This window comes from Columba livia, chromosome 4 (genome assembly GCF_036013475.1).
Source record: "Columba livia isolate bColLiv1 breed racing homer chromosome 4, bColLiv1.pat.W.v2, whole genome shotgun sequence".
Taxonomy (NCBI): Eukaryota; Metazoa; Chordata; class Aves; order Columbiformes; family Columbidae; genus Columba; species Columba livia.
The window spans coordinates 729,639-755,416 of NC_088605.1; the positions used below are offsets into that span (position 1 = coordinate 729,639).

Sequence of the window (25,778 nt, forward strand, 5' to 3'; positions counted from 1 at the left end):
CAGCCTGTTTCCAGCGGTGTGCTCCAGCACCGCGGGGCTGGGCCGGTGGCTCTGCTGGCTCTGGGTTTAAAGAGAAGCTGCTGCCGTTTCTGGAGGGTCCTTTAGCAGGCTCAGCGTGACCGTGTCCTGAACACGCTGCAGTGTTTTATTGCGTTCTGAGAAAAGTCTCCCTTTGACTATTGTGCTTAATTAACATCTCAGGTAAAATGACATTACAGCCTCTAGACCGTTAACTGAAGAAAGCTCTGGGACTTAGAGGGTACATGAACGTACAGCGTGGGCTGCACGCGGGGTATTGAACCTCTGTCCTACCTCAGTGAGGCTGTTTTAATGGTTTTAGTGTCCAAAATGGAAGGTGTTTTTTCCCTTATGTTCCTAAAACAAAGTAAGAAAAAGTTATGTGAGATTTTAGTTCAGAATATTCACTGAAAAGCGACAGGAGCGTGATCTGGTTGGCTTAGAAAGAGGTAATCCCAGCAGCAGGCTCTGGGGTGAGGCGGGCGTGTGCCTGCGTTCCCGTCCGACAGCCGGACGGTGTGCCTGGCAGTCCGCTTCAGGAATTGTCCCAGAGCAGCAGGAATGTCGCGGTGACGCTGGGTGCTGACCTGGCTGCTCGGTGGGTTGCTCGGCTTTCCTGCCCGCTGTGCAGAGCCGGAAGGCAAGAGATCAGCTTGTGGGTGTTTGCTGAGTAATCTGTTTGGAAACTGGCTCAAAGGAGCTTGGCTGAACATGCAGCCAGCGTTTCAATGTGATTTAATTTGTTGACGGAGGAGGAATATTGGGTGAGGAGCCCTGGATGAGAGGCCGGACTTCTGGGCTTGTTTTCTGCAGGGAATCTTTTCTTTATTGTGGCTTTTTTGTGCTGGAGAAGAGACGTATTAATGTTTCTGTAGCTGCTGTTTCTCCTTGGCCTGACTTCAGTTTGTGCTTGAATTAACATCAAATAATTGATAATAGAACTTAAAAAGAAAGTTTAGCATAGGGCTGGCGACAAGCGGCAGAAATTCAGCTGTGAAGTGGGAGTTTGGCGCGGCGTGTCCGCGGTTCCGCTCTCCAGCCGGAGCTGCGTGGCTTCGGTGTTTGTGGCGCTGTGGTTCTCACGCTCCGGAGCTTCGGTCCGTACGGGTGCCAGGCCAGAGAGGCGCCTCCAGCTGCCTGCGAGACCCGCTGCCCTCGCTGCCCTCGCTGCCCTCGCTGCCCTCGCTGCCCTCGCTGCCCTCGCTGCCCTCGCTGCCCTCGCTGCCCTCGCTGCCCTCGCTGCCCTCGCTGCCCTCGCTGCCCTCGCTGCCCTCGCTGCCCTCGCTGCCCTCGCTGCCCTCGCTGCCCTCGCTGCCCTCGCTGCCTCTCGCTGCTCTCGCTGCTCTCGCTGCTCTCGCTGCTCTCGCTGCTCTCGCTGCTCTCGCTGCTCTCGCTGCTCTCGCTGCTCTCGCTGCTCTCGCTGCTCTCGCTGCTCGCGCTGCGCTCGCTGCTCTCGCTGCTCTCGCTGCTCTCGCTGGGGTCCAGGTCGTTTGCTTCATGCCTTTGGTAGCTAGCTGGTCTTTTGGTTTGGATTTGGCATGAGAATAGTGTGATCACACCTGACAGGCTGGAGTTCAGGTCTCCTCCCAGCAGCCAGGCTGTGGTTCCCAGTTGGGATGAAAAGCAGGTGAGGACTCCCTGATGTTTTTCAGCTGGGCACTGAGATATTCTGTACCATTAGCATCATTTTCCATATATATATATATATATGTGTGTGTGTGTGTGTGTATATATCTATATCTAGGGGAAGCCAGATTTTCTGGCTGGTGCTCTAGCCTTTTGCTCGCTTCCCTTTCCAGGGCTGGCTGGTTGGGCCCGGGATGCTCTTTTTTGCGGGGTGGGCTGTTCAGTGCGATGGTGTCTGAGTGTGAACTGCTGTCCGTGTCTTCTGGGATGGGCTGGGCGGGACCATCGTGCATCACTTATTCTGTATATGTATTGTGGATGCTTTTATTATTATTATTACTCTTATTTTCTCTTCCTTTACTGTCCTATTAAACTGTTCTCTCACCCCACGAGGGTTTTTGTTTCCCCCTTTCCGATTCTCTCCCCGTGTCACTTGGCTGGGGGCGGCTGAGCGGCCGCGTGGCCCCGCTTGCCAGCTGGGGTCACCCCGCCGCACAGAGATGGCGCCAGGACCTCTCCGGATCCTTTTGACTTCAGGTTCTGCACTTTTGGAGGATGCTACATGAACGCATTACCCAAATTCTGTGGTATTTCTTATTTTGTTAGCGTGAGCATCGCTTTATCTTACTCTACCTGTATTTGTACGTTCTTCTACCGCCTCACAGGACTTTCTCAGTGGTTTCAGCTGACTAAAAGCCGGCAGTTCCCGTTGCCATTGTGCTTTTTTATGCCTGTATGTAGACGGTCTCAGTTCTGTATGATTTGACACCTTTCTCTTTAAAGCTGTTGCAATGTAAGATGGTGCCTTTAACATCTGGGCGATGGGAGTTTTCTGGCCGCGGAATTCCTGGCCTGTCCCGTCCCACCCTCTGGATGCTTTCAGGGTATGGTAGTTTACCCGGGAGAGCGCGCGGGGAGTGTCCGGCGCTTCGCTTCCACCACGACTTGACGTCCGAGCTGTAACGGGTTTGAATTCTTTATATAACGGTTCCCCTTACAATCTGTACCTCTGCAGTGTCTCGAGGGGTTTCGATGCTTCGGCTTGTTGCTCAGAAAACAGCTCTAACTGTGAACAGATTCAAACTATGCTGTCGCTAACTGCAACACCCACTTTTAGGAAACACTGTTGGAAGAGTGTGCTGTCTGAGACATTGAACTTGTCGGGTAAAGCTCATTTACTGATTATCTGTTATTTGTTCACTGCATATTAAGCTTTTATTTAGTGAAAGGAAATGTTTTTGTTCAACGCAATTTTGGATTCAAAAAGTACCATTTGACCTGTCATGTAAATACTGTTTGGTGACTTGAGTTGTGTTTCTCACCGGTTATAGAGTCCGCTGTGTACAGCAGGTGCAAAGAGAAAATAATCTAATACTTGTGTTTTAACTTTCAGCTTTGTGTTATTCTTGGAAAGTTTCGCACCACTTGTGAATTCCTTGAACCTTGGCATTGCGAGCCCGCTTGTGCCGGGCCCTCCTCCTTTACAGCTCGCGCTAATTAAGACCCGCCTGGCTCTTCAGCAACTGACCTCGGCTGCCGCCGGCCCCGCGCCCCCGCGTGCCTGGGGACATCAGGCGTTGCTGGAACACAGCATGTTTGGCCCCAGAGGAGCTTCACCTCAGCGGCCGAGAGAGGCGAACCCGTCCGGCGCGACGCCCCCGGGACCCTTCCCCGCGGGAGATGCCGCCGACCTGCAGCGCAAACCCGCGCCCAGAGCGCCCCAAGGGCCCCCCCGGGAGCTCTCGGGACAGGAGTCGTTCCAGTCGACGCTTTCGCACAGGATAAAGGTGCTGGTGACTCTGCACAGACCCGACCCGAGGCAGGTCAAGGAGAAGCCGAGCCTGCACCAGGAGCAGAAGGCAGAAGCTCGCTCGGCGCGCTGGGACGGGGCCCCGCGCTCGGCGGGGACAGCGGGGCCCAAGCCGCCCGGCCCGGCCCGGGGCGCGGAGCAGAGCTCCAACGCCCAGAACCGCTACACGCCAGAAAGCGCTTCCAGTATTTTAGCGAGTTTCGGGCTGTCTAACGAAGATCTGGAGGAGCTCAGCCGCTATCCAGATGACCAGTTAACGCCTGAGAACATGCCACTCATCCTGCGAGAAATCCGGATCCGTAAGATGGGTCATTCTGCGGCTGGCGCGCGATCCCAGAGCCGAGGGGAAGAAACGGTTGGTGGTACGAGTGGTGCGGCCGTCAAGAGCAAAGTGATTGATTATGGGCACGCGAGTAAATACGGTTACACCGAAGATCCTCTGGAAGTGCGTGCGTACGACCCCGAAGAGCCGACAGAAGATCCTCTGGAAGCGTCCGTCTATAATCCCGAAGCGCTGGGCAGGGAGGACAGGGAAGACTTCCAGCGGGAGCAGAACGTGCCCGTGGTCGTCCCGCCGCCCAGCGTGCCCTGCAGCCCCGTGTTTCCCGTCGAAGATTTGATCAAACCGCCCGTGTTCCAGAACGGTTCATCGAACGCCGGCTCCTTTTTTCCAGCCGTGCCCGCCAGAAAGGTCCCCCCGCTGTGCCCGTCGCCCGTGGGGCTGCCCGTGGTGAAGCCGGTGGCGCAGCCGGCCCTGCCGGCCATGCCGCCCGTGCTGCCGCCCATCCTGCCGCCCATCCTGCCGCCGCTGGCGCAGCCCATCCTGCCGCCCGTCATGCCGCCCCTGGTCCAGCAGTCCGTCACCCAGCACATCATCTCCCCGCTGCCCCAGCCGCCCTTTTCCGCCGTTCTCATCACCACCGTGAGCCAGCACGAGCAGATCCCGCACGAACGGATCGTGCACGAGCCGGGGCCGAGCCAGCCCGGCGCCCAGAGCAGCGCGGCGCCCAGCCCCAAGCCCTTCCAGCCAGAGCCCGAGGGGCCCATCCGCTCCCCGTTCGGGATCGTGAAGGCGTCCTGGCTCCCCGCCTTCCTGCAGCGCGGCGCGCACAGGACCAAGCGCTGGCCCACGTCCACCATGATGAACGACTACTACGCCACGTCGCCACGAGCGTTTCCGCACGTGTGTTCTCTGTGTAGCATTGAGTGCACTCACATGGAGGTAAGTGTCTTTCCCAGATTATTGCATAAGCTTGTACTCGGCATCTCACCCGCTGCTCTGTTTGATCAACTAATTCTTTCCTTTACTGTGCGCTAAACGAATTGTGATGCTGGCCGCCAGTTTGGGGCTTATGTGCAAATTCCAAAGTGCCAGAAGCAGCGCTAGTGAGTTATTGTAACTGCTGCACAGCGTGTCCTGTTGCAAATTGCTTTTCAGAGTTTGTTTTCTTTTTTATATTGAGAAATATTTCTGTCTTCTGCCATGGGTTTCAAATGACCAAACAAACCCTTTGCCAGTGGAGCGAAATCCTGACGCCGTGTGGGTGACCGAAGCGTGTGCACACGCGGCTGCGGGCCCTCGGTGCGACAGAGGGAGGATCGTGCGCTCAGCCCTCCTGCAAAGCCTGCGATAAAACAAAGCAGCCTATTGATCGCAGAAACGTCGTCTCCCACACGTGGGGTTTGAGCCGTTGCCTGTTCCAGAGGCGAAGACTGGAGCTGGGGACACACAGAGCGCGTCATTCATCTGCCGAGCTTTCCGCGCTGAAGCGATTAACGGTTGCAGCGCTTGGAGGAAGAGAAGGAAGGAGCTGGTGAATCCGGGGAGAGAGAACTGTTCCGAAAGCTGTGGATTTGTCGGGAAAGACGCGGGCTTGGTGTGTCAGAAACGCAGGAGAAAAGCATTTTAAGAGGTTGAATAACGGATGATTAGTTTCTCGTGTTCAAAGAGTGTTCGGCGATGGTGCGGAGAGCCCGCGGGGAGCGTTCCTGCAGCCTGGGCACTGAGTGCGAGGCCGCCAGCCCCTGTCTGTGCGGGGGTGACCGGGGAAGGCGGGGGCGGCGGCACGGGGGCTGCAGGGGAGTGCACCCTCCAGCGCTGGCGCGCGGGACGGGCTGCGGCTGCTCGGCCACACTTGGGAACTGAAAGGGAGGTTTGATCAAAAATAAAACTGGGTGAAATCGAACAGGGCAACCAGTTTGAGTTTGTGTTAATAAATGGACGAAGCAGATTGGAAAAGTGTAATCCACTGAAATGCGAATTATTCAGTAGCTTGCTTACTGGTACTTCCTACAAGTAAATGTTTCTGCTGACAATTACTGACAAATTAGCGGTGAATTTTCCCAAACAGCTGTGCTGGTTTGCTGGCGTTGAGTTAATTTGCTTCGTAGCTGGTGGAATCTTTGCAGTAGCTGGCGCGGTCTTTTGGTTTGAGTTTTGCTGGCGTTTCCTGCCCTTTGCGCTCCCTTCTCTTCCTGGCGTCGGCTCTTCGGGACCAGGACGCTCTTTTCGCAGGACTGGCTGTGCAGGGCAGTTGTGTTTGAGGTCTCTGCTCTTCTGGGATGGGCTGTGAGCAGTTACACTGTGCATCACTTTTTATATATATTATCATTATTATTTTCTCTTCTTTAGCAGTCCTATTAAACTGTTCTTACCTCAACCCACCACCTCTCCCTCCCGCTTCTGTTCTCTCCCCATCCCACCGCTGAGGGCGTGAGCGAGGGGCTGCGTGGCCCTCGTTGCTGGGTGGGGTTAAACACAACAAGAGGCTCAAGGTTACAAGTCGTGGTGCTGCTGGCACTGGTGTCGCACGTGTTCTGCGGAGCTCCACGGCCCTTCCTCCCTGTCACGGCAGCCTCTACCTCTGCCCGATCTTATCTTGATTCCGTGTGCTGTTTTTTGCTCGCTGTTACACCTGCTGCTGCGTAGGCAGTTGCGAGGGGTTGAGACGGCGTGGGACAAGGCATGTTTAGACACTGGTGTTGAACAGTAACCACAAGACTTACATTTTTTTCTTACTGGAGAAAAACCCCAGTTGTTCAAGAAGTGTCAGCCATGTGTATTTATGAGTTCTGGAGAACAGAAGGTTGCTCTTGCTTTCAGTGTCACGGTTGGTTTTACAAACACAGGTGTGCTTGGCTCGGCTGCACGGTTCAGGGTGCCCTAGACGTGCAGTTGTTGTGGTTTTAGAGGAAGCGCGAGACGAGCGGTGGGCAGGCGGGCTGGCACGAGCTGCTTGTTCCCCGCGCGGCGTGGCTGCCGCTTGCCACCGTGTTGGGAAATCTTGGCTGAAAAACAACGAATGAGCGGCAGTATTTCATAGGATCACAGCCGGGCTTGGCGGAAGGGACCGTCCCAGCCTTGCTCAGAGGGACGTTCTCCCTGCCGTCCCTCCTGCTCCGCACCTCCGGTGAACTGGGTTTTAGCTCCAAATAACTGGACGCACACAGTGATTTCTGGTGTGTCCCACCAAGTCACAACAAGCAGTTTAGGAATTCTGTTTTATAACGGGGTATCTTTGTGGGAAACTGGGAGGAAACAGGCAAGCAAAGTGGATAATGTGGAATAAGAATGAATGGAGATGATGGAAGATGCCAGCTGAGGACAACCTTCCCTTTATCCAACGCTCGAAGAGGTTGGATTCCTGAAGAACGAAGTTTCGATGACGTTACACTGATGGATGTCGCGTTCACAGTACTCACAGTGACCAGGCACCTTTTTGTGGATCTCTAATGCGGTCTGGTACTCACACCTGCAGTTCGCTCTGCGGCTGAGGCTGGAGCAGAAGCTGCATGCGAGACAATCCAGGTGTGTTAGCGGGTGTTAGTTCACGCCAGCACCAGGGCCAGGGCTGGATGGGAGACCCGGCTCCTGCTTCCGACCTGTGCCGACCGATGGCGGCCACAATTGTGGATTTGCTCACCTGAACCGCGTCCCCTTGTTCCTTCAGCTCAGCTGCTTTGGTTTTCTGCCACCGTGTTGTTTGGGAGTCAGAAGCGACAGTGTCTTCCATCCACTGGCACAGCTCGGGCGCAGCTCACCCTGAAGAACAGGTGTTCAGGGCAGCGGGGCTGAACGCCCTCGTGTAACTTGGGAAGAGCTCTGTGTAGCGTTTCTCCTCCTCCCCAAAGCGCCCCTGGACGTCTAGCGATAAGGCTAAAGGGGAGGCTCTGTTATTTGGCGCTGTTTCCAGCTGCCTCCGCTGGGCTTTGCCGAAATATTTGTTCAGGGGTGAAATGCTGCGTTTTGGATCAACAGCGCACATCCAGAGCTGGTCCTGCAGCAGCTCTCGGCTCTCCGACAGGCTGCCCGAAATACTGCGGGTTGGAGATAAACGATGATGAATTACTGTGGGCTTGAAAGCTGATTGTTACCGGGACAGCGTCAGAAACGGGCAGGGCTGGTCCTCGTTTGTACCTCGCGTGGGCAGGTCTGTGCAGCCCCTCCGGGGCGGCTGGACACGCGTGTCACAGGACGGGCTCTGTGAGGAACGCGGGCTTTTTGGGCTTCACAACGTCAGCGTGGAGAGGTAACTGCTGCTGAGCTGCCTGGCTGACCTGGAGGGGTTCTCAACAGCTCGTGCATTCGTGTCCTGCAGATTTTGGAGGGCAGAGTGCCCCATTCTGCCCTTCGGTGGGTGTGTCGTCTTCTTTCAAATGTATTTCCAAAACCCCTGACGTATTGAAACATTTTCTAAGTATTTCACAGAGCAGCTTCATTTTCAACTTGAAATTGTGGATATATTGGCATAATAAAGTGTGATTCCTCTCTTTGCACGTCACTGTTGGACCCAAGCAGATTGCGCTGTTGCCAGCACGGGGGTTGTGTTTACGGTGTGTTACAGTTTTGTTTTCTAGCTGAACTAGAGGCGGGTTTGGAGGCTGGAGGCACTCGGCTCCGTCAGCTGCTGCTTCAGCACCCGTGTGGTGGGGATGCGCGAGGTCTCCAGAAGGTAAAAAGATGTGGCGATGGAGGAGCTGCTGCTGTAAGAAACCGGCCGCGAGTTCTGCCCCATCCAGGACGCGCTGCAGCGTTTGTGCTGGGGAAAGGATCCGTGTGTGCGGACAGGCGGACGGGGGAACGTTTCTGCAGAGACCGAAGGGCAGTGGAGGAACCGAAGAGGGATGTGCAGCAGTGGAGACGCCTGGGATTCGCGGGACGCCAGAGGGCACTGATGCGGAGGCTTGAAGACGAGAAGCCTGTTGTGTTGGTTAGGGAGCAGAAAAGCCCTTTGCACACCTGCTGGTCTCGTTAGTGCTCGTCACACTGGTGGCTGGAGATGCTTGGAAGCAAAATACCCTCGGTCCTCGCAGCCCCCCATGTGTTTCTGCAGCTGGGACTGTGCGAGGGGATATCTGAAGCCTGATTTTCTTTCATTTCCACGCACCAAGTTGCTTTGGCCCTTGAGTAACAGTTTTCCCGAACTTGAAGACTCTAGAAAAATAGAATTCTTAAGAATGGGGTTGCTCAGTAAGGGGTTATTACGAGGAAGAGAAGTGTCCGATGGTCCGTTGTGGCTCTTTCCCCGTGTTCGCTGTGCCCGTGGTTTCTCACCCTTCCCTCTGTCCCTTCAGACGCTGGTGCAAAGGGGATTCCAAGGAATACTTTTCTGTCTGTATTTGAACAGCTGGAACGCTTTTGTGAGCACGGCCACTGAAATCCGCCAGTGCCTTCGTTTGCTGGTTGCGCAGTGTGTCTGCTCCTGCAGGAAATCACGGGCCTTGTGCTCCCAGTGCCCGAATGCCTTTAACCCCTGGTGTGCTGTGTCCTGAGCAGCTGGGCAGCTCTGGTGCAGCAGCACCTTTGCTGGGCTGGGCTGGGGTCGGTGCCGGCGCAGCCGTTTGCACCGCGCTGTGCTGCCCAGTGCACAGGAGGAGCCGCGCTGGTCGCCGTTTCCCACCTCCCAGCCCTGGGGAACCAGCACCAGCTTTTCCTTGCACCAAAGAGGCAGGAGAGTTTGGTTCTGCCAGCCACACATTTCATAACCTTTTGTGTTGCAAACCAGCGTGGGCTTAGAAAAAATCCTGTGTAATTTCACAGCCCCAGTTATTTTACAAAGCCTTGTCTAGCAGTTGTGTTATTCAAACATTTTAACCTATTTTAAAACGTTAAAGCAGCTGGAAGTTGTGTTTTGAAGAATGCTTACTCCTGCTGGTGGCTGAGGTGACACCAGCAGAGCTGCAGCTGGTTTCAGCACAGCTGGGCTCGCTGTCACCCGCACAACCGGGGTCACTGTCACCCGCACAGCTGGGCTCGCTGTCACCAGCACAGCTGGGCTCACTGTCACCAGCACATCCGGGGTCACTGTCACCAGCACAGCTGGGCTCACTGTCACCAGCACAGCTGGGCTCACTGTCACCAGCACAGCTGGGCTCACTGTCACCAGCACATCCGGGGTCACTGTCACCAGCACAGCTGGGCTTGCTGTCACCAGCACAACCAGGGTTGCTGTCACCAGCACAGCACTGCAATGAAGTCGTTTCTCCTACTGGACACTGAATCTGTGTTTAGAGTTAATCCTGTGTTTAAGTAGTTTTCAAGATTAAGGGTTTGCGTTGTACTTCTGGATTGATCTCATGCTTAACCTGCCAGTGATTCCCCAGTAAAACTCTTGTCAAGGTTTTATTTCTAATATAAAAAAAAATGAGGGTGTGCATGAGGGATTTCCTCAGCCTTTGTGAGTGACCGTTAGCTGGAACATCATGGGGCGGGTGTTCTTGAGCTGAAGGCCTGAGAAGCGATGCCTCTGGAGCAATGATGTTTGACTTACAGATCCCGTGCTGGGTCGGGTTCTCCGGTGTATTCAGCTGAATTTCCCGTGTGTGTTCATCAGTCTGGGCAGGCTGCAAGTCGTTTGTTGTCTCCTAATACAGGTGGATTCATTTATATCATGCATTTTGTTCGAGTTCCACTTAGACGGTTTTCTGTTCTTTAACAGCTTTTGATAATCAATGAGGATTTTAGTCTTCTGCATGAAGAGCGATAGTCCTAAGGGAGACATTTGATGTTGACACAAGGTTGTTTGAGGGAAGGTCAGATATGGGCAGACGTGGCCAGGAAGTGTGAAATGCGGCGGCTGGACGCACTAATGCAGCTTGTCTGGGTGTTTTTGTGTCCTCAGGACTGGATTCTGCACCAGAACTCCACCTCTCACATCGAAAGCTGCCGCCAGTTGCGCCACCAGTAAGAGCCGGTGGGGCTGCGGGTGCTGGGCGGGTGCTGTGCGGGGCCGGGCTGGGGGAGCGTGCGCGGCTCTGGGCCGGGAGGGGGGGCCGAGCTCGGTGCTCGGGGGGCGCAGGGCCGGGCCCGTGGCTGGAAACGCAGCCGCGCGTGGGCAGAGCTGGGGCGGCAGCGGCGGCGGCGGCTTGGTCACCGACGGGATGTTTTACCCCTGCACAGGTACCCCGACTGGAACCCCGAGTCTTACTCCTCCAAGAGGTAACTGCTCGTTGCTTTCGGGCTGTGTTTGCCTTGTTGCTCTTAGAAACATGGTAATTAGTGCCGTTCATTTTCCCGCTGTACTCCCTGGCAAGCTCCGTTAGTGGTGTTGTGTTTTCGTTATCAAATGGTGTGGGTGCTCGTGTGGGTTTTGTCCTGAGTTATTGAATACTGTGAGTGTCCTGGCATTGCAAACTGTGTCCAAGGCAGAGAGTGGAGTCTGTGGAAAAGGCTGAAGATGGATCTTGTTACCCCTTGAACCTTCTGCCTGTGCCTGGGTTTGCTGTGAGGGCTTGAACCGGGACAGCGGTGACGGAGGAGACTGAGACCGGTGTTCCATCCTGATTAAACGAGGGAACTGCTTCTGTTCAGAAAGGCTGTTTCAATAGTCTTGGCTTAATTATTACTTTCTGCCTTGTCCAAAATCGCTCTATGCATTTGTTCCACTAGAAATGCGAGTGAGAGGAAGGAGAACCAGACCCCGAAGCGCCGTTCGGGCTCCGGCAGCCGCAGCCCCAGCCCCCGGCGCTCGCGGGGCTCCGGCTCCAGCTCCGCTCGGCGCCGCTCGCGCTCCAGGTCCAGGAGCCCCGGCCGGTACTGGCCAACGCGGCCGAGATGCTGGAGCCCGCGGCCCATGCGGCGGCCGAGCCCCAGACACAGGTCCCGCTCACCGCAGCGATCCAGGAACCCGCTGAGAAGCAGCCCCCGGCCCCGCAGATCCGCCAGCAACGACTGGGCAGCCCGGAGATCCAGCGGCTCCCAAGGTAAAGGGGCCGACGCGCCGCCCGAGGGAAACTTCCTGCCATTGCGGGAAAACTGAGTTGGTTCCTAGAGGTTTATCGCAGGGTTATCGCAGGGCAACAGAGATGCTGGAGGGAGTGGAGCATCTCCCGTGTGAGGAAAGGCTGAGGGAGCTGGGGCTCTGGAGCTGGACAAGAGGACACTGAGGGGGGACTCATTGCTGGGGATCAATATGGAAAGGGGGAGTGTCAGAGGATGGAGCCAGGCTCTTCTGGTGACAACCAGGGACAGGACAAGGGGCAATGGGTGCAAACTGGAACACAGGAGGTTCCACTTAAATTTGAGAAGCAACTTGTTGGGGTGAGGGTGGCAGAGCCTGGCCCAGGCTGCCCAGGGGGTTGTGGAGTCTCCTTCTGTGCAGACATTCCAACCCGCCTGGACACCTTCCTGTGTAACCTCATCTGGGTGTTCCTGCTCCATGGGGGGATTGCACTGCATGAGCTTTCCAGGGCCCTTCAACCCCTCACACTCTGGGTTCTGTGATCTATCAGGGGTCACCCAGGTGCTTTTCTGTCTGGTTTTGAAAAGAACATTTTGCCGTTGCTTTGTGAGCAGCTCAGAGGAGAATGGGCGTTCAGAAAGGTGTGAAGTTTTCCTGGCCTGCTGTCACAGTTGGTTCATCACGGCAGTAACTGCTGAACAGGGGCTGCTCCGCGCCTGCTCGGGTTTGCAGCCAGCGAGGGTATCAGGGCTTGACAAGGACTGAGAATTCCCCATCCTGCCGTGTCCAGCCCAGTTCCGCAGAGGCAGCAGAGCTGAGGGGAAGGCGATGGGCTGCCCACGTGCGCTTTGACGGAGGCACGATGCACAGGGACAGCGCCGTGTTCTGGAGGAACTCTGTGGAAACAAGAGCGCGGGGCAGTAAAGACTTGTCACGAAACACCCTTTGTAATAGTGAAGGTTGTTGTCCCGTGTTGTGACTGTGAACTCCCTCCAGTTCACAGTTCTAGGAAGTTCCGTGTGAGCTCCGTCGGTTCCTTGTGCTTCAGTTAGAGCTCAGTCTCTGGCTCAAATACCCATTTGTTTGGAGTTTTTGTTCCTTTTTAAATTCTGAAGAGAAGATAACAGGACTTTTAAAGGTCTGTTTTCCTGTGGTCTGTAGACTGGCTGCATTGTCTGTGTGCTTTCAGAAAATGAAGAGAGGCCGAGCTCTTGTCGAGCTGAAAGGTTGTGAAGGGACAGGCAGTTTCCAAAAGATCTTCTTCTTAAGGGGAAAAAGCAACTGTAGAAAAAATGAGAGGAAGAAGTGATTAATAACCGAAACATCAATTTTCCTCGGAAAGCAAGTGTGCAGGAAATAAACGGGATATCAGATTGTAAAAGAATAATTTAAAAGAACGGTCTGTAGGGCCAAGAGCAAGACAGAGAACGATACAGGGTGTGTTAAGCCATCCTGCCTTTGCTGCAGCCGTTAGTGCGTCCTGCGCAGGGCAGGAGTTGGCCCACGGCCCTGTGGGTCCTTCCAGCCCAGCGCCTTCAGCGGTTCTCCCCGCGCTCCGCAGGGAGTGCTTCGTCATCTAAACAAACCGCAGCTCTCCGTCTCTCTCCAGGGCCGTTAAGGCAGGGACGGGACACATGGGAACGGTTCAAAGCTGTGTCAGGGATGTTCAGGCTTGACAAAAGGAAACATTCCTGTACTGTGTGGGCCGTCAGACACTGGAACAGGCTTTCCAAGGAGGTGGTCGGTGCCCCAGACCTGCCAGTGTTTCAGAGGCACTTGGACAATGTCCTTGATAATGTTTGGTCAGCCCCGAATTGATCAGGCAGTTGGACTGGATGATCGCTGCAGGTCCCTTCCAACTCAACTATTCTGTTATAATTTATAGACCGTCTCTGCTGGAGGGTGATTGAAGTTCTTGAGCGGCTCTCGAGATGGAATGGGGAGTGGGTGGTGAAACTACAACTGTGGAGAACTAAACAGTGATATATGTGCCTTTTCTCCTCAAAACGAACCAACCCACCCCCGTTTGTTTTCCCTTCGGCTCACAGACAGAAAACCTTCTCTGGAGACGGTGGTGAAGACGCTGAGACCCGACTTCGTAGCCGAGATCACTAAACATAAGTCGCTTCAGGCAGCGGGGCCAGGGCCGTCGGGCTCGGGAAAAGCGCCGCGCTCGCACCCGCTGGTGGGGAAGAAGCCGCTGAAAACACGAGTTTCTTCCAAGACTCTGAAGAAAGGTGTGACCGCGGTACCTGGGTCGAGTTCCTCACCTCCCGAAACGGATGATCTACCCCAGAGCCAAGAAGAGGATGAGGGAGAGGAGGAGGCGTCCCCAGGAGCCGGCGGAGCTCATCCGGCTGCTGACAACAGGGTGAGCGCCTGCGGGTTTTCTGTTTGCCCAATTCGGTTCGTGTCTCGTTGCGGGGGGTCACTGCTGGAGAGGGGAACCGTTCTGTTTGCTGATTCTGCACAGCAGGTAATTAATGCATCTTCACGCAGGGATTGCTGGCTGCGGCGGAGCCTGGTCACTTACGCTGCAAGGATTTTGTAAAGCTGTGAAGCAAAATCTCTCTAAGAGCTTTGCAACAGCAGAGAGAACAGTCTGCTAATTTGGGTCCTGGTTCTACTGGGTGCTTGTTTGTATAAATCGTGAGTGATGGGCTCTGTTTGCAGGAGCTTATTGTGAAATTAAAAGTATGATATCACAGAATGGCCTGGGCTGGAGGGACCCGCAGGCTCATGGAGTCCAGCTCCTGTCCCTGCACAGGACACCCCACAGGTCACCCCGTGTGTCTGAGGACGTTGTCCAGTCTCTTGAACACTGTCAGGTTGGGCCGTGACCCCTCCCTGGGGAGCCTGTTCAGTGTCCAGCACCTCTGGTGAAGAACCTTTTCCCCATGTCCCACTGCCCCTCCCTGGCACATCTCCTGCCGTTCCCTGGGCTCTGTCACTGTCACAGAGCAGAGCTCAGCCTGCCCCTCCTGCTCCTGCTGAGGAACCTGCAGCCCATGAGCTCTGCGCTCAGTCTGCTCTGCTCCAGCTGAGCAAACCCAGGGACTGCAGCCGCTGCTCACACGGCTTCATCTCCAAACCCTTCACCGGCTTCACAGCCTCCTCTGGACACTCCAGGAGCTTTATCTCCTTTTCTCCTGTGTCCCCAGCCCTGCACACAGTGAATGCTCCAGGTGAGGTGGGATCAGCACAGAGCAGAGCGGGACAATCCCCTCCCTGCCCGGCTGGCCGTGCTGTGCTTGGAGTCACAGATCGGTTTGGGTTCAATCACAGATCAGTTTGCGTTAGAATGGACCTTTAAAGGTCATGTCGTCCATTCCTGACACACCCCAGGGTGCTGGGTGCACCGGGACACGGGTCCCTCTTGGTGCCAGGGACACTGTTGGCTCGTGTTCAACCTGTCACTGACCAGACCCCCAGATCCCTCTGAACAGAGCTGCTCTGCAGCCTCTTGTCCCCAGTCTGTGCAGCCAGGGCTGCCGTGTCCCACATCACCTCAGCACACAAGATGGCGGCCCCGGGGGCACCCAGATCACCTCAGGGCTCAGAGCGGTGTCACCAGGGACACCCAGATCACCTCAGGGCTCAGAGCGGTGTCACCAGGGACACCCAGATCTCTTCAGGGCCCAGAATGGTGTCACCAGGGACAGCCAGATCACCTCAGGGCTCAGAATGGTGGCACCGGGGACACCCAGATCACCTCAGGGCTCGGAACGGTGGCACCAGGGACACCCAGATCACCTCAGGGCTCGGAACGGTGGCACCAGGGACACCCAGATCACCTCAGGGCTCGGAATGGCGGCACCAGGGGCACCCAGATCACCTCAGGGCTCGGAATGGCGGCACCAGGGACACCCAGATCACCTCAGGGCTCGGAATGGCGGCACCAGGGGCACCCAGATCACCTCAGGGCTCGGAATGGCGGCACCAGAGGCACCCAGATCACCTCAGGGCTCGGAATGGCGGCACCAGGGGCACCCAGATCACCTCAGGGCTCAGAATGGTGGCACCAGGGACACCCAGATCACCTCAGGGCTCGGAACGGTGGCACCAGGGACACCCAGATCACCTCAGGACTCAAAACGGCAGCACCAGGGGCACCCACATCACCTCAGGGCTCAAAATGGCGGCACCAGGGACACCCAGATCACCTCAGGGCTCGTGATGGCAGCACCAGGGGTGGCAGGATCAGCTCACAACAAGACAGACCTTGTCCCAGATGCAAACTCCAGCACTTGCCCTTGTTGAACCTCCTGCGGTTGGTGGTTGCCCAGTTCTCCAGTTTGTCCAGATCCCTCTCAGGGCCTCTCAGCCCTCCGGAGTGTTGACAGCTCCTCACTTTAGTGTCCTCAATGAACTTACGTAGAATTCCCTCGAGTCCTGTGCCCAAGTCTTTGATGAAGACATTAGTGTTGGATCCTGTGGAACCCGACATGCCCCCATTTACCAGAACCGCCCGGCGTGTTCCCCCAGCTGGACGCCTCGTCCGGGAGGATCCTGTGGAGATGCTGTCAAAGGTTTTGTTGAATCCAAACCCGTCACATTGACAGTGGTGGGATCGTGGCGCTCCTCAGCAGCGCCCAGGCAGCCAGGGCTGTGCGGATCTGTAGGACGTGATAGAAACTAAAGGGTGACGTTGTGTCACTTGGTAATGCCGTGTCCTGGCTTCTGGGCCCTGGAGAATGAGGCAGAGCAGCGGAACAACAATATTACGGCTCTGTCCTTGTGTTAAAAAGCAAGAGACTCCAAATACCACGGTGACCTGAGCAGTCCAAGTGCTTCGGAGTAATTTATATTACTCATCCTGTTTTCTTGTTGTTACTTGACTTGCAAAGTGTTTACTTTTGTTTTCACTCTGTAGCTGTTGAGTGAGGAGCTGCTGAGTTTTGGGACAGTCCTTCAAATCTCCGATTTACCAGACGACGGCTTTACAGACCAAGACATTAAGAACATTTTCCAGCCGTTTGGCAAAGTCAGTGACATCCTTGTGCTTCGCTCCAGGAACGAGGTGAGTGTCCTGAGGAAAAATTGCCACGCGATGAAAAGTGTCGTATTTGAGTGCTCAGCTGAACAGGCTTCCTGAAGAGTGTGTCATTAAAGATCATGTGCGTCGTTGTGGAATAGCTGTGGATTTAACTAATTAAATTCAGTCTCGCTTGCTACTAAGTCTTAAATGTCAGAGGAATTAGGATATTTTTTGTATAATACTGAAATCAGATTTTGTTCACCGAACTCCCCGTGAACTCAGAAGCACGTGCAGTTGTGCTGTGGGCAGGTTTGCTCTGGCAGAACTGCAGCAAATTGTGTCTTGTGTCTGTAATATCAATGAGGACTGAAAGTGCCGTTTATTTTAGGCTTTCTTGGAAATGAACTACAAGGAAGCCGTGATCGCAGCGGTGAAGTACGGAGAGACTGTGCCCGTGCTGGTCAACGGCAAGCGGGTGAAAATCAGCGTCGCGGAAAAGCCAAAGGAATCGCCTGGGCCGGTGGGTGCGGGAGATGTGTGTGCAATGGGGCTCTGCTGCCCAGCCTGCGCTGCTCCACAACGCCTTCACGAGTTCGTTTTGTGTGTTATTTTGTATTTTTAGGTTTCCTTTTCTACAAACATCAGTCTAAAACACACATAAAACCACACTTCCTAGCTCAGGTTTCCTATTGTTCTTTGTTAAGTTTGATGTTTGTGAATATAATCGGTTACAAGTGAAAGATAACCCTTATGTTAATATATATACAAACTTAATAATATTTATGTATGCATATGCACACACATTTGCATGTGAAGTATAAACACTGCAGTAAAAGTTCTTCTCTCTGTCCCTTTCAGGCCAAAGCTGTGACCAAAAAGCGGGCTCAGACTCCTAAAAAAGCTGCGCCGAGTACAAAGTGAGTGTTGCCTCAGGTGTGTGTGGTAGCGACAACCTCTGCAAACCGCACACTTTGTATCGGCTCGGCTTCGTGTTTTCCCGGGTCTGGGCTTCTTTGAGCTGGTGGAATGTTCCATTGTCCCTGAGGCTGATCTCTGTGTTTGCTCCCCTGCTCGCTCCAGGAAGCACCGGCCGCCCTCCAGCAAGACAACAAAAGCCCTCCCAGGTGAGCTGCCGCCCCGTCCCCCACGAACCCCCCGTTGTTGCCTCCCGCCTTGTTCCCCTTTCTGCGTCCATGGACGTGATTTCATTAATGGTGACCGAAACCAGGTCCAGAGAGTTACAAGAAAACCTCAGGTTTATACTTTCGAACATCTTCATTTTCATGTGACCCTATTTTTTTCCTTTAAAACCCCCCACAAAAACCAACCCTCAAGTAGCAAGAAACACCCCACCTTGGCCTGTGCTTGTGCTCTGTCGTTTTAAACAATTGCCTCATCTGTTAAACGTAATTGTGGCACTTGTGCTCCATCAAGTAAGTGTAATTCTTCAAGCTGACTTAAAGCTGGTGCGTGTGTACGGTTCTCTCTGGCAGTCGGTGCTGGTGCTCCCCAGTGCCTCGTGTTCTGTGCAGACAGAAGTTAGTGCAGTTACTGTTAGTGCTTGCTCGGGCAGAGAAACTTCACGTTGTGCTGGTAGAGAAGAATTGTAGTTTTAAATACTTCATTGAAAACAGGACAGACTGCAGTAAATATGTCAAAAGCCAATGAAACTTCACAGAAATTTGGTATTATTAAGACATTGGAACTAACAGCCATATGATTTTATATTGCTGATTTTATTGGCTTTCGTGAGCAATTTTTCTGAGCAGAGTTGGGGACCACAGAATCACAGAATCACAGAAGGGACTGGGTTGGAAAAGCCCTCAGAGATCATCCAGTCCAACCCTTGGTCCAACTCCAGTCCATTGACTAGATCATGGCACTAAGTGCCATGGCCAATCTCAGTTTAAAAACCTCCAGGGCCGGTGAGTCCAGCACCTCCCTGGGCAGCCATTCCAATCCTGACCACTCTCTCTGCACAGAATTGCTTTCTAATCTCCAGCCTCAATTTCCCCTGGCAGAGCTGAAGCCCATGGCCCCTTGTCCTATTGCTGATGCCTGGGAGAAGAGCCCAATCCCCACCTGGCTAGAACTGCCCTTCAGGTAGTTCTAGAGAGTGCTGAGCTCAGCTCTAAGCCTCCTCTTCTCCAGACTAAACAAGCCCAGCTCCCTCAGCCTCTCCCCATAGGGCTTGTGTTCCAGTCCCTTCCCCAGTCTTGTTGCTCTTCTCTGGACCCGCTCCAGCACTTCAATCTCTTTCCTGAGCTGAGGGGCCCAGAACTGAACACAACACTCCAGGTGTGGCCTCCCCAATGCAGAGCACAGGGGAAGGATCACTGCCCTTGTCCTGCTGACCACGCTGGTTTGGATACAGGACAGGACACCATTGGCCTTCTTGGCCACCTGGGCACACTGTTGGCTCATGTTGAGCTTCTGTCCATTAGCACCCCCAGGTCCCTTTCTGTCTGACTGCTCTCCAGCCACTCTGTGCCCAGCCTGGAGCGCTGCAGGGGGGTGTTGTGGCCCAAGGGCAGGACCCGCCACTTGGCCTTGTTGAACTTCATCCCATTGGAATCAGCCCATTGTTCCAGTCTATCCAGATCCCTCTGCAGAGCCCTCCTGCCTTCCAGCAGGTCCACACTCCCTCCCAACTTGGTGTCATCAGCAAATTTGCTGATGATGGTCTCAATCCCCTCATCTAAATTGTCAATAAAGATGTTAAACAGGACTGGACCAACACTGACCCCTGGGGACACCACTAGTGACCAGGCGCCAGCTGGATGCAGCCCCATTAGACCAGCTGGATGCAGCCCCATTAGACCAGCTGGATGCAGCCCCATTAGACCAGCTGGATGCAGCCCCATTAGACCAGACGTTATCTTGATGGAAACGGTGCCTTTTAAACATGCTGTTGTCTTGATTTGTGCGTCAGCGCCGTCGCTCCCAGCCCAGCGGGAGTGGAGCTGCGTGTAACCGCGTCTCAGAGCTCTCTCCCGAGCGCAGGCGGCCGTCGCGCACAGGCAAACACAGACCGTCTGCAGGACGGAGGTTTTGCCACCGGAACGCTAAATGAACTCTCAAAAGATGCTCCATGGCTTCCAGTAGTTTGCTGGAATTAACTTACCCTTCAGGTTTGGGGTTTGCTGTGTCTAATATGACACAAATGGAAGTGCTGCACAAGAGTTTTGGATGTGGTTTTTTATTCAAATGTAAGAGTACAGAAATAAGCGTTTCTGTTGACTTGGTTTTGGATGTTTTACGTAGGTAAAAAAGAGGATACTAAGACGTGGGCAGTGACAGGGGACGGTGAATTGAGGCACCTTTCTCGCTGCTGGTGACCTGGCTCATGCTGCGATAGTGAACGGTGTTTGTAGATGCACAACAGCAAAGAGCTGGGGAAAGGAGGCGAGACGGGGGCAGCAGAGCAGCCACGGAGCCACAGCCAGACCTGCGCTTGGCAAAGCTCTTCCTGCAGGGACGTTTGCTTCCCATCTGTCACACGAGCAGGAATTTGTGTGATTCTACCTCTGACTATCTGGCAGCAAAACGTGTAATGTCCTTTGTTTTTCTTTTGCCATGGTTAGTTGAATGTGTTGGACTGAGGAATGGTTTTCCTGCTGTTCCCCTCAGCAAAGCCCCCGGAAGTCGCGGAGGCGGCAGCAGCCGGATCGGCCGGTGCGGAAGCGCAGGCGGCAGAGCCAGAGAGCGGGAGCGGAGGGGACGGACGGACGGAGCCCGTGGCGGCAGCACCGACGCAGCACAACGGGGCGGCCGAGCCGGCCCCTGCGCCGGGTAATTCCCGGGGCCGGCGGTTGCGCTCGCGGTGCCGCGCGTGAGCGCCGGGCCGTCTGACGTCCTGCTGTCTTCTCAAACGTGTTCTTGGTTTCAGAGCCGCTTGCGCAGGCGCCTGAGGCGGCGCTGGCCGGCGCGGGTGCGCTTCGTGAAGCTGTCGCTGATCAAGGTACGTTGCAAACTGCTGGGTTTTTGTCTTTTCTGTGCTCAACCTTTCTGCTCTGTGAACTAATTTTGGGGCCAAGAAATTCAGATGACAGAGGATGTCAGGAAAGGAACTCTGTTAGAACACGTTCCATGGCTGAAACCTGAAAAAACAGTTCATTGTGGTGACCGAAGTGGCCAAAACCACCCAAGATTTACGCTCCTCTCCCAGTTTATCCTTGTGCCTGGTTGTTACTCCATCCCAGGTGCAGAATCCAGCCTTTCAACTTGGTAAAGTCTGTCCCACTAATTGGTGCGCCATGCTCCCAGCTATCCAGATCTCTCCATGACCTCCTGTCCCTCTGGAGAGTCAGCAGCACCACCGGCTTTGGGCTCATCAGCACATTTGCTAATGCTGTGTCCATCGTCTGCATCCGCGTGGTCGATAAAGGGATTGTCCAGCAGACGGACCCTGGGAAGAGCCTCTGCTGCCCGGGCACCAGCCAGGGTGGCCACGTTCACCAGCACCCTTAACCTGCTCCTCTCCCAGCCGGACAGCTGCTCTGGGAGGAACAGGGTCAGAAGCCTTCCCAAAATCCAGACAAATTACATCCCCCACCTTCCCTTTGTCCATGAGGAGCATGACCTTATCCTAGATACATACTGTGGTATTTCAACAGGACTGCAGAGCTCGGGCCTCATGGACTTGTGACCATTCGGCTGTTACACCTGGGTTACTAACAGACTGATTAGTAACAGACTTTCTTTTAAACAAAGCATGAATGTGGATTAATTACACAGTATCACAGTATCACAGTATGTTTGGGATTGGAAGGGCCCTGGAAAGCTCATCCAGTGCAATCCCCCCATGGAGCAGGAACACCCAGATGAGGTTACACAGGAAGGTGTCCAGGCGGGTTGGAATGTCTGCACAGAAGGAGACTCCACAACCCCCTGGGCAGCCTGGGCCAGGCTCTGACACCCTCACTGAGAAGAAGTTTCTTCTCAAATTTAAGTGGAACCTCCTGTGTTCCAGTTTGAACCCACTGCCCCTTGTCCTATCATTGTTTGCCACCGAGAAGAGCCTGGCTCCATCCTCATGGCACTCACCCGTTATATATTTATAAACATTAATAAGGTCACCCCTCAGTCTCCTCTTCTCCAAACTAAAGAGCCTCAGCTCCCTCAGCCTTTCCTCACACGGGAGATGCTCCACTCCCTCCAGCATCTTGGTGGCTGCGCTGGACTCTCTCCAGCAGTTCCCTGTCCTGCTGGAACTGAGGGGCCACAACTGGACACAATATTCCAGGTGTGGTCTCCCCAGGGCAGAGCAGAGGGGCAGGAGAACCTCTCTGACCTACTGACCACCCCCTTCTAACCCACCCCAGGTACCATTGGCTTCCTGGCCACAAGGGCCCAGTGCTGGCTCATGGTCACCCTGCTGTCCCCAGGACCCCCAGGTCCCTTTCCCCTACACTGCTCTCTAATATGTGATTTCCCAACCTATACTGGAACCTGGGGTTGTTCCTGCCCAGATGCAGGACTCTACACTTGCCCTTGTTAAATTTCACCAGGTTATTCCCCGCCCAGCTCTCCAGCCTGTCCAGGTCTCTGATGGCAGCACAGCCTCCAGTGTCACCACTGCTCCCAGCTTAGTGTCACCAGCAAACTTGCTGACAGTCACTCTATTCCCTCGTCCAAATCGTTAATGAATATATTGAATAACATTGGCCCCAGTACTGACCCCTGAGGCACTGCACTGGATACTGGCCTCCAACTGGACTCCGCACCATTGACTACCGCTCTCTGGCTTCTCTCCTTAAGCCGGTTTGCAACCCACCTCACTGCTCTATTGTCCAGACCACACCTCCTCAACTGAGCTGTGAGGATGCTGTGGAGACTGTCAAAGGCTTTGCTGAAGTCAAGGTAGACCAGTCCACCGCTCTGCCATCGTCCATCCACCTTGTTACATTCTCATAAAAGGCTGTGAGGTTGGTAAAGCACGACTTACCCTTGGTAAAGCCATGCTGACTGCCCCTAATAACCCTCTTATCCTTGATATGCCTTGAGATGGCACCAAGGAGAAGCTGTTCCATTACTTTCCCAGGGACAGAGGTGAGGCTGACCGGTCTATAATTACCCAGGTCCTCCTTCTTGCCCTTTTTGAAGACTGGAGTGACATTTGCTTTCCTCCAGTCCTCGGGCACCTCCCCCGTTTCCCAAGACTTGGCAAAGATGATGGAGAGCGGTCCAGCAATGACTTCAGCTGGCTCCCTCAGCTCTGTGTGTGTGGTAGTGGAGATGCGGCAAGGTTGGAGTTGCTGAACCTGTTATAGCAACCTGGATTAGTGCTGGGCTTGGCAGCACTGGGTTAACGGTTGGACGCCGTGATCTTAAAGGGCTTTCCCAACCAAAAAGATTCTGTGATGACCATTTGACAGCAGCAGTGATTCTCCTTCACCTGCCCTGTGTCACTGCTGGTTTTCTGTCTCTCGTTTCCTGAGCCTCTCACATGGCTCTGTGGACTTTGCCCAGGAAAACGAACGAGAAAGATTTTTGAGGACACGCTGGGCACCTCCACAGCCCCTGTGCGCCCACAGGAGACTCCTGTGGCCGCGGTTGTTCCCCTGGTAAAGCCTTAATGGCAGCAAAGTGTTCTGTGTTAATTAAAGGATTTTAGTTATTATTTTTATCCCTGCTTAACACTCTTCCCTGTGGAAACATTTCTAGAACTGTACATTTCTATACTTGTATACATACCTGTATGTGTCTCGCCAGCGCCATGAGTCGCTGTAGGTGAAATGGGGGGCTATTTCGTGTCCCCAGCGAGAGCGGTGACAAGGCGTCACGCGGGGGTTCTGAAGCTGCGCGGGGTTCCAGGAGCTCTGCCGAGCTCCTCAACGCCCGCCCCTTTGTTTCAGAAGCTCCGCGAGCGGCTGCGAAGAGCGAGGAGCCCCCGGCCCCCGGCGGCAAGGTCAGTGTCCCTGCGCCCGGAGCTGCTCCCGCGGCACAGCCCCTGCCCAGCGCTGCCTCCTCCTCCTGCTGAGGACGGGGGCGCTGGGCGCTTCCTCGGGGCTGTTCGTGATCCCATGGACGTCGACCGTTCCACTCTTTGGCTTTTTCTGTTTTCCAGGGGTTTTTATTGACCCCAAAGTTGCTTTGTTCTCTGATCACCTGCATTGCCCTGCTCGGGGGTTCTTCTCTTTAGATGCCATAGATGAAATTCTTGTGAATTGTAAAATCCGCCAGTGCCTTCGTTTGCTGGTTGCGCAGTGTGTCTGCTCCTGCAGGAAATCACGGGCCTTGTGCTCCCAGTGCCCGAATGCCTTTAACCCCTGGTGTGCTGTGTCCTGAGCAGCTGGGCAGCTCTGGTGCAGCAGCACCTTTGCTGGGCTGGGCTGGGGTCGGTGCCGGAGCAGCCGTTTGCACCGCGCTGTGCTGCCCAGTGCACAGGAGGAGCCGCGCTGGTCGCCGTTTCCCACCTCCCAGCCCTGGGGAACCAGCACCAGCTTTTCCTTGCACCAAAGAGGCGGGAGAGTTTGGTTCTGCCAGCCACACATTTCATAACCTTTTGTGTTGCAAACCAGCATGGGCTTAGAAAAAATCCTGTGTAATTTCACAGCCCCAGTTATTTTACAAAGCCTTGTCTAGCAGTTGCATTGGTGTGTTGGGTTCTCTGATTTATTCAGCTTAATTTACTGTATGTGTTCATCACTCTGACAGTCTGGACAGACTGCAAGTAGTTGTTTTCTTCTCATATAGCCAGCAATTGGATCAAGTTTTGCATTAGGAGTGTGGTGACAACCACCCAGGGTGTCACTGAAGCATTGGCTTCATTTAATACATTTTGTTCAACTTCCGCTTAGACGCTTTTCTGTTCTTTAACAGCTTTTGATAATCAATGAGGATTTTAGTCTTCTGCATGAAGAGCGATAGTCCTAAGGGAGACATTTGATGTTGACACAAGGTTGTTTGAGGGAAGGTCAGATATGGGCAGACGTGGCCAGGAAGTGTGAAATGCGGCGGCTGGACGCACTAATGCAGCTTGTCTGGGTGTTTTTGTGCCCTCAGGACTGGATTCTGCACCAGAACTCCACCTCTCACATCGAAAGCTGCCGCCAGTTGCGCCACCAGTAAGAGCCGGTGGGGCTGCGGGTGCTGGGCGGGTGCTGTGCGGGGCCGGGCTGGGGGAGCGTGCGCGGCTCTGGGCCGGGAGGGGGGGCCGAGCTCGGTGCTCGGGGGGCGCAGGGCCGGGCCCGTGGCTGGAAACGCAGCCGCGCGTGGGCAGAGCTGGGGCGGCAGCGGCGGCGGCGGCTTGGTCACCGACGGGATGTTTTACCCCTGCACAGGTACCCCGACTGGAACCCCGAGTCTTACTCCTCCAAGAGGTAACTGCTCGTTGCTTTCGGGCTGTGTTTGCCTTGTTGCTCTTAGAAACATGGTAATTAGTGCCGTTCATTTTCCCGTTGTGCTCCCTGGCAAGCTCCGTTAGTGGTGTTGTGTTTTCGTTATCAAATGGTGTGGGTGCTCGTGTGGATTTTGTCCTGAGTTATTGAATACTGTGAGTGTCCTGGCATTGCAAACTGTGTCCAAGGCAGAGAGTGGAGTCTGTGGAAAAGGCTGAAGATGGATCTTGTTACCCCTTGAACCTTCTGCCTGTGCCTGGGTTTGCTGTGAGGGCTTGAACTGGGACAGCGGTGACGGAGGAGACTGAGACCGGTGTTCCATCCTGATTAAACCGCGTGATTTCTGATTGTGGGTTTAATCTTTGTCCACTTAGGCCACTCGTGTGCCGCGTCCGCCTGTGTGACAGCGGGCGTGTGTGTGCGCTGCTGGCAGCGTGAGCCGCGCCGGCTCCTCCGGCCACCGGCCCCTGGGGAGCTACGTGGGCACAACTTGGGAACACGCCGGGATTCATGAGCTCATGTCTTTTCTGTCCTTAAAACTGTGCTGTTTACTGTTAACTGTTTAAAACAACCCCCACACCCTGTGGACTAGTTCTTGAATCTCAGCAAGGTTGGATTACTTTACTGGTTCAGTATTTGTGTGTATTCCATCTTGCATCCAAATAGGTATCGTAGGACTGAAATTGGTGCTGGATTTTCCTGTGACTTTGTGTTGATTAGTTTGTCACGCTGCCTGGGAAGTTAACTATTCCCTTTAAAAAAGTAACGTTACAAAGCTGAACACGTAGGTCCGGTAGGTCGGGTCAGTTTGCAGAGCGCCGCTG

General features: G+C 54.5%; 1 protein-coding gene across 10 annotated transcripts in view; it reads left to right on the plus strand.

Moving 5' to 3' along the window:
* ZNF638 (zinc finger protein 638) overlaps positions 1-25,778 on the plus strand; it is a 66,864-nt gene that overhangs the window by 13,762 nt on the left and 27,324 nt on the right. For 5 of the 10 annotated variants that reach the window (XM_065060149.1, XM_065060145.1, XM_065060147.1 and 2 more), the window contains 14 exons: positions 3,038-4,676; positions 10,576-10,637; positions 10,854-10,892; positions 11,343-11,656; positions 13,683-14,005; positions 16,508-16,654; positions 17,001-17,132; positions 17,471-17,529; positions 17,693-17,736; positions 20,243-20,404; positions 20,502-20,573; positions 23,470-23,522; positions 24,620-24,681; positions 24,898-24,936. In XM_065060149.1, the coding sequence (XP_064916221.1) occupies positions 3,038-4,676; positions 10,576-10,637; positions 10,854-10,892; positions 11,343-11,656; positions 13,683-14,005; positions 16,508-16,654; positions 17,001-17,132; positions 17,471-17,529; positions 17,693-17,736; positions 20,243-20,404; positions 20,502-20,573; positions 23,470-23,522; positions 24,620-24,681; positions 24,898-24,936 (3,147 nt within the window). Of the gene's footprint in view, positions 1-1,619; positions 1,646-3,037; positions 4,677-10,575; positions 10,638-10,853; positions 10,893-11,342; positions 11,657-13,682; positions 14,006-16,507; positions 16,655-17,000; positions 17,133-17,470; positions 17,530-17,692; positions 17,737-20,242; positions 20,405-20,501; positions 20,574-23,469; positions 23,523-24,619; positions 24,682-24,897; positions 24,937-25,778 lie in introns of those variants that run through there. The other 5 variants (XM_065060153.1, XM_065060154.1, XM_065060151.1 and 2 more) reach the window with 4 other exon arrangements.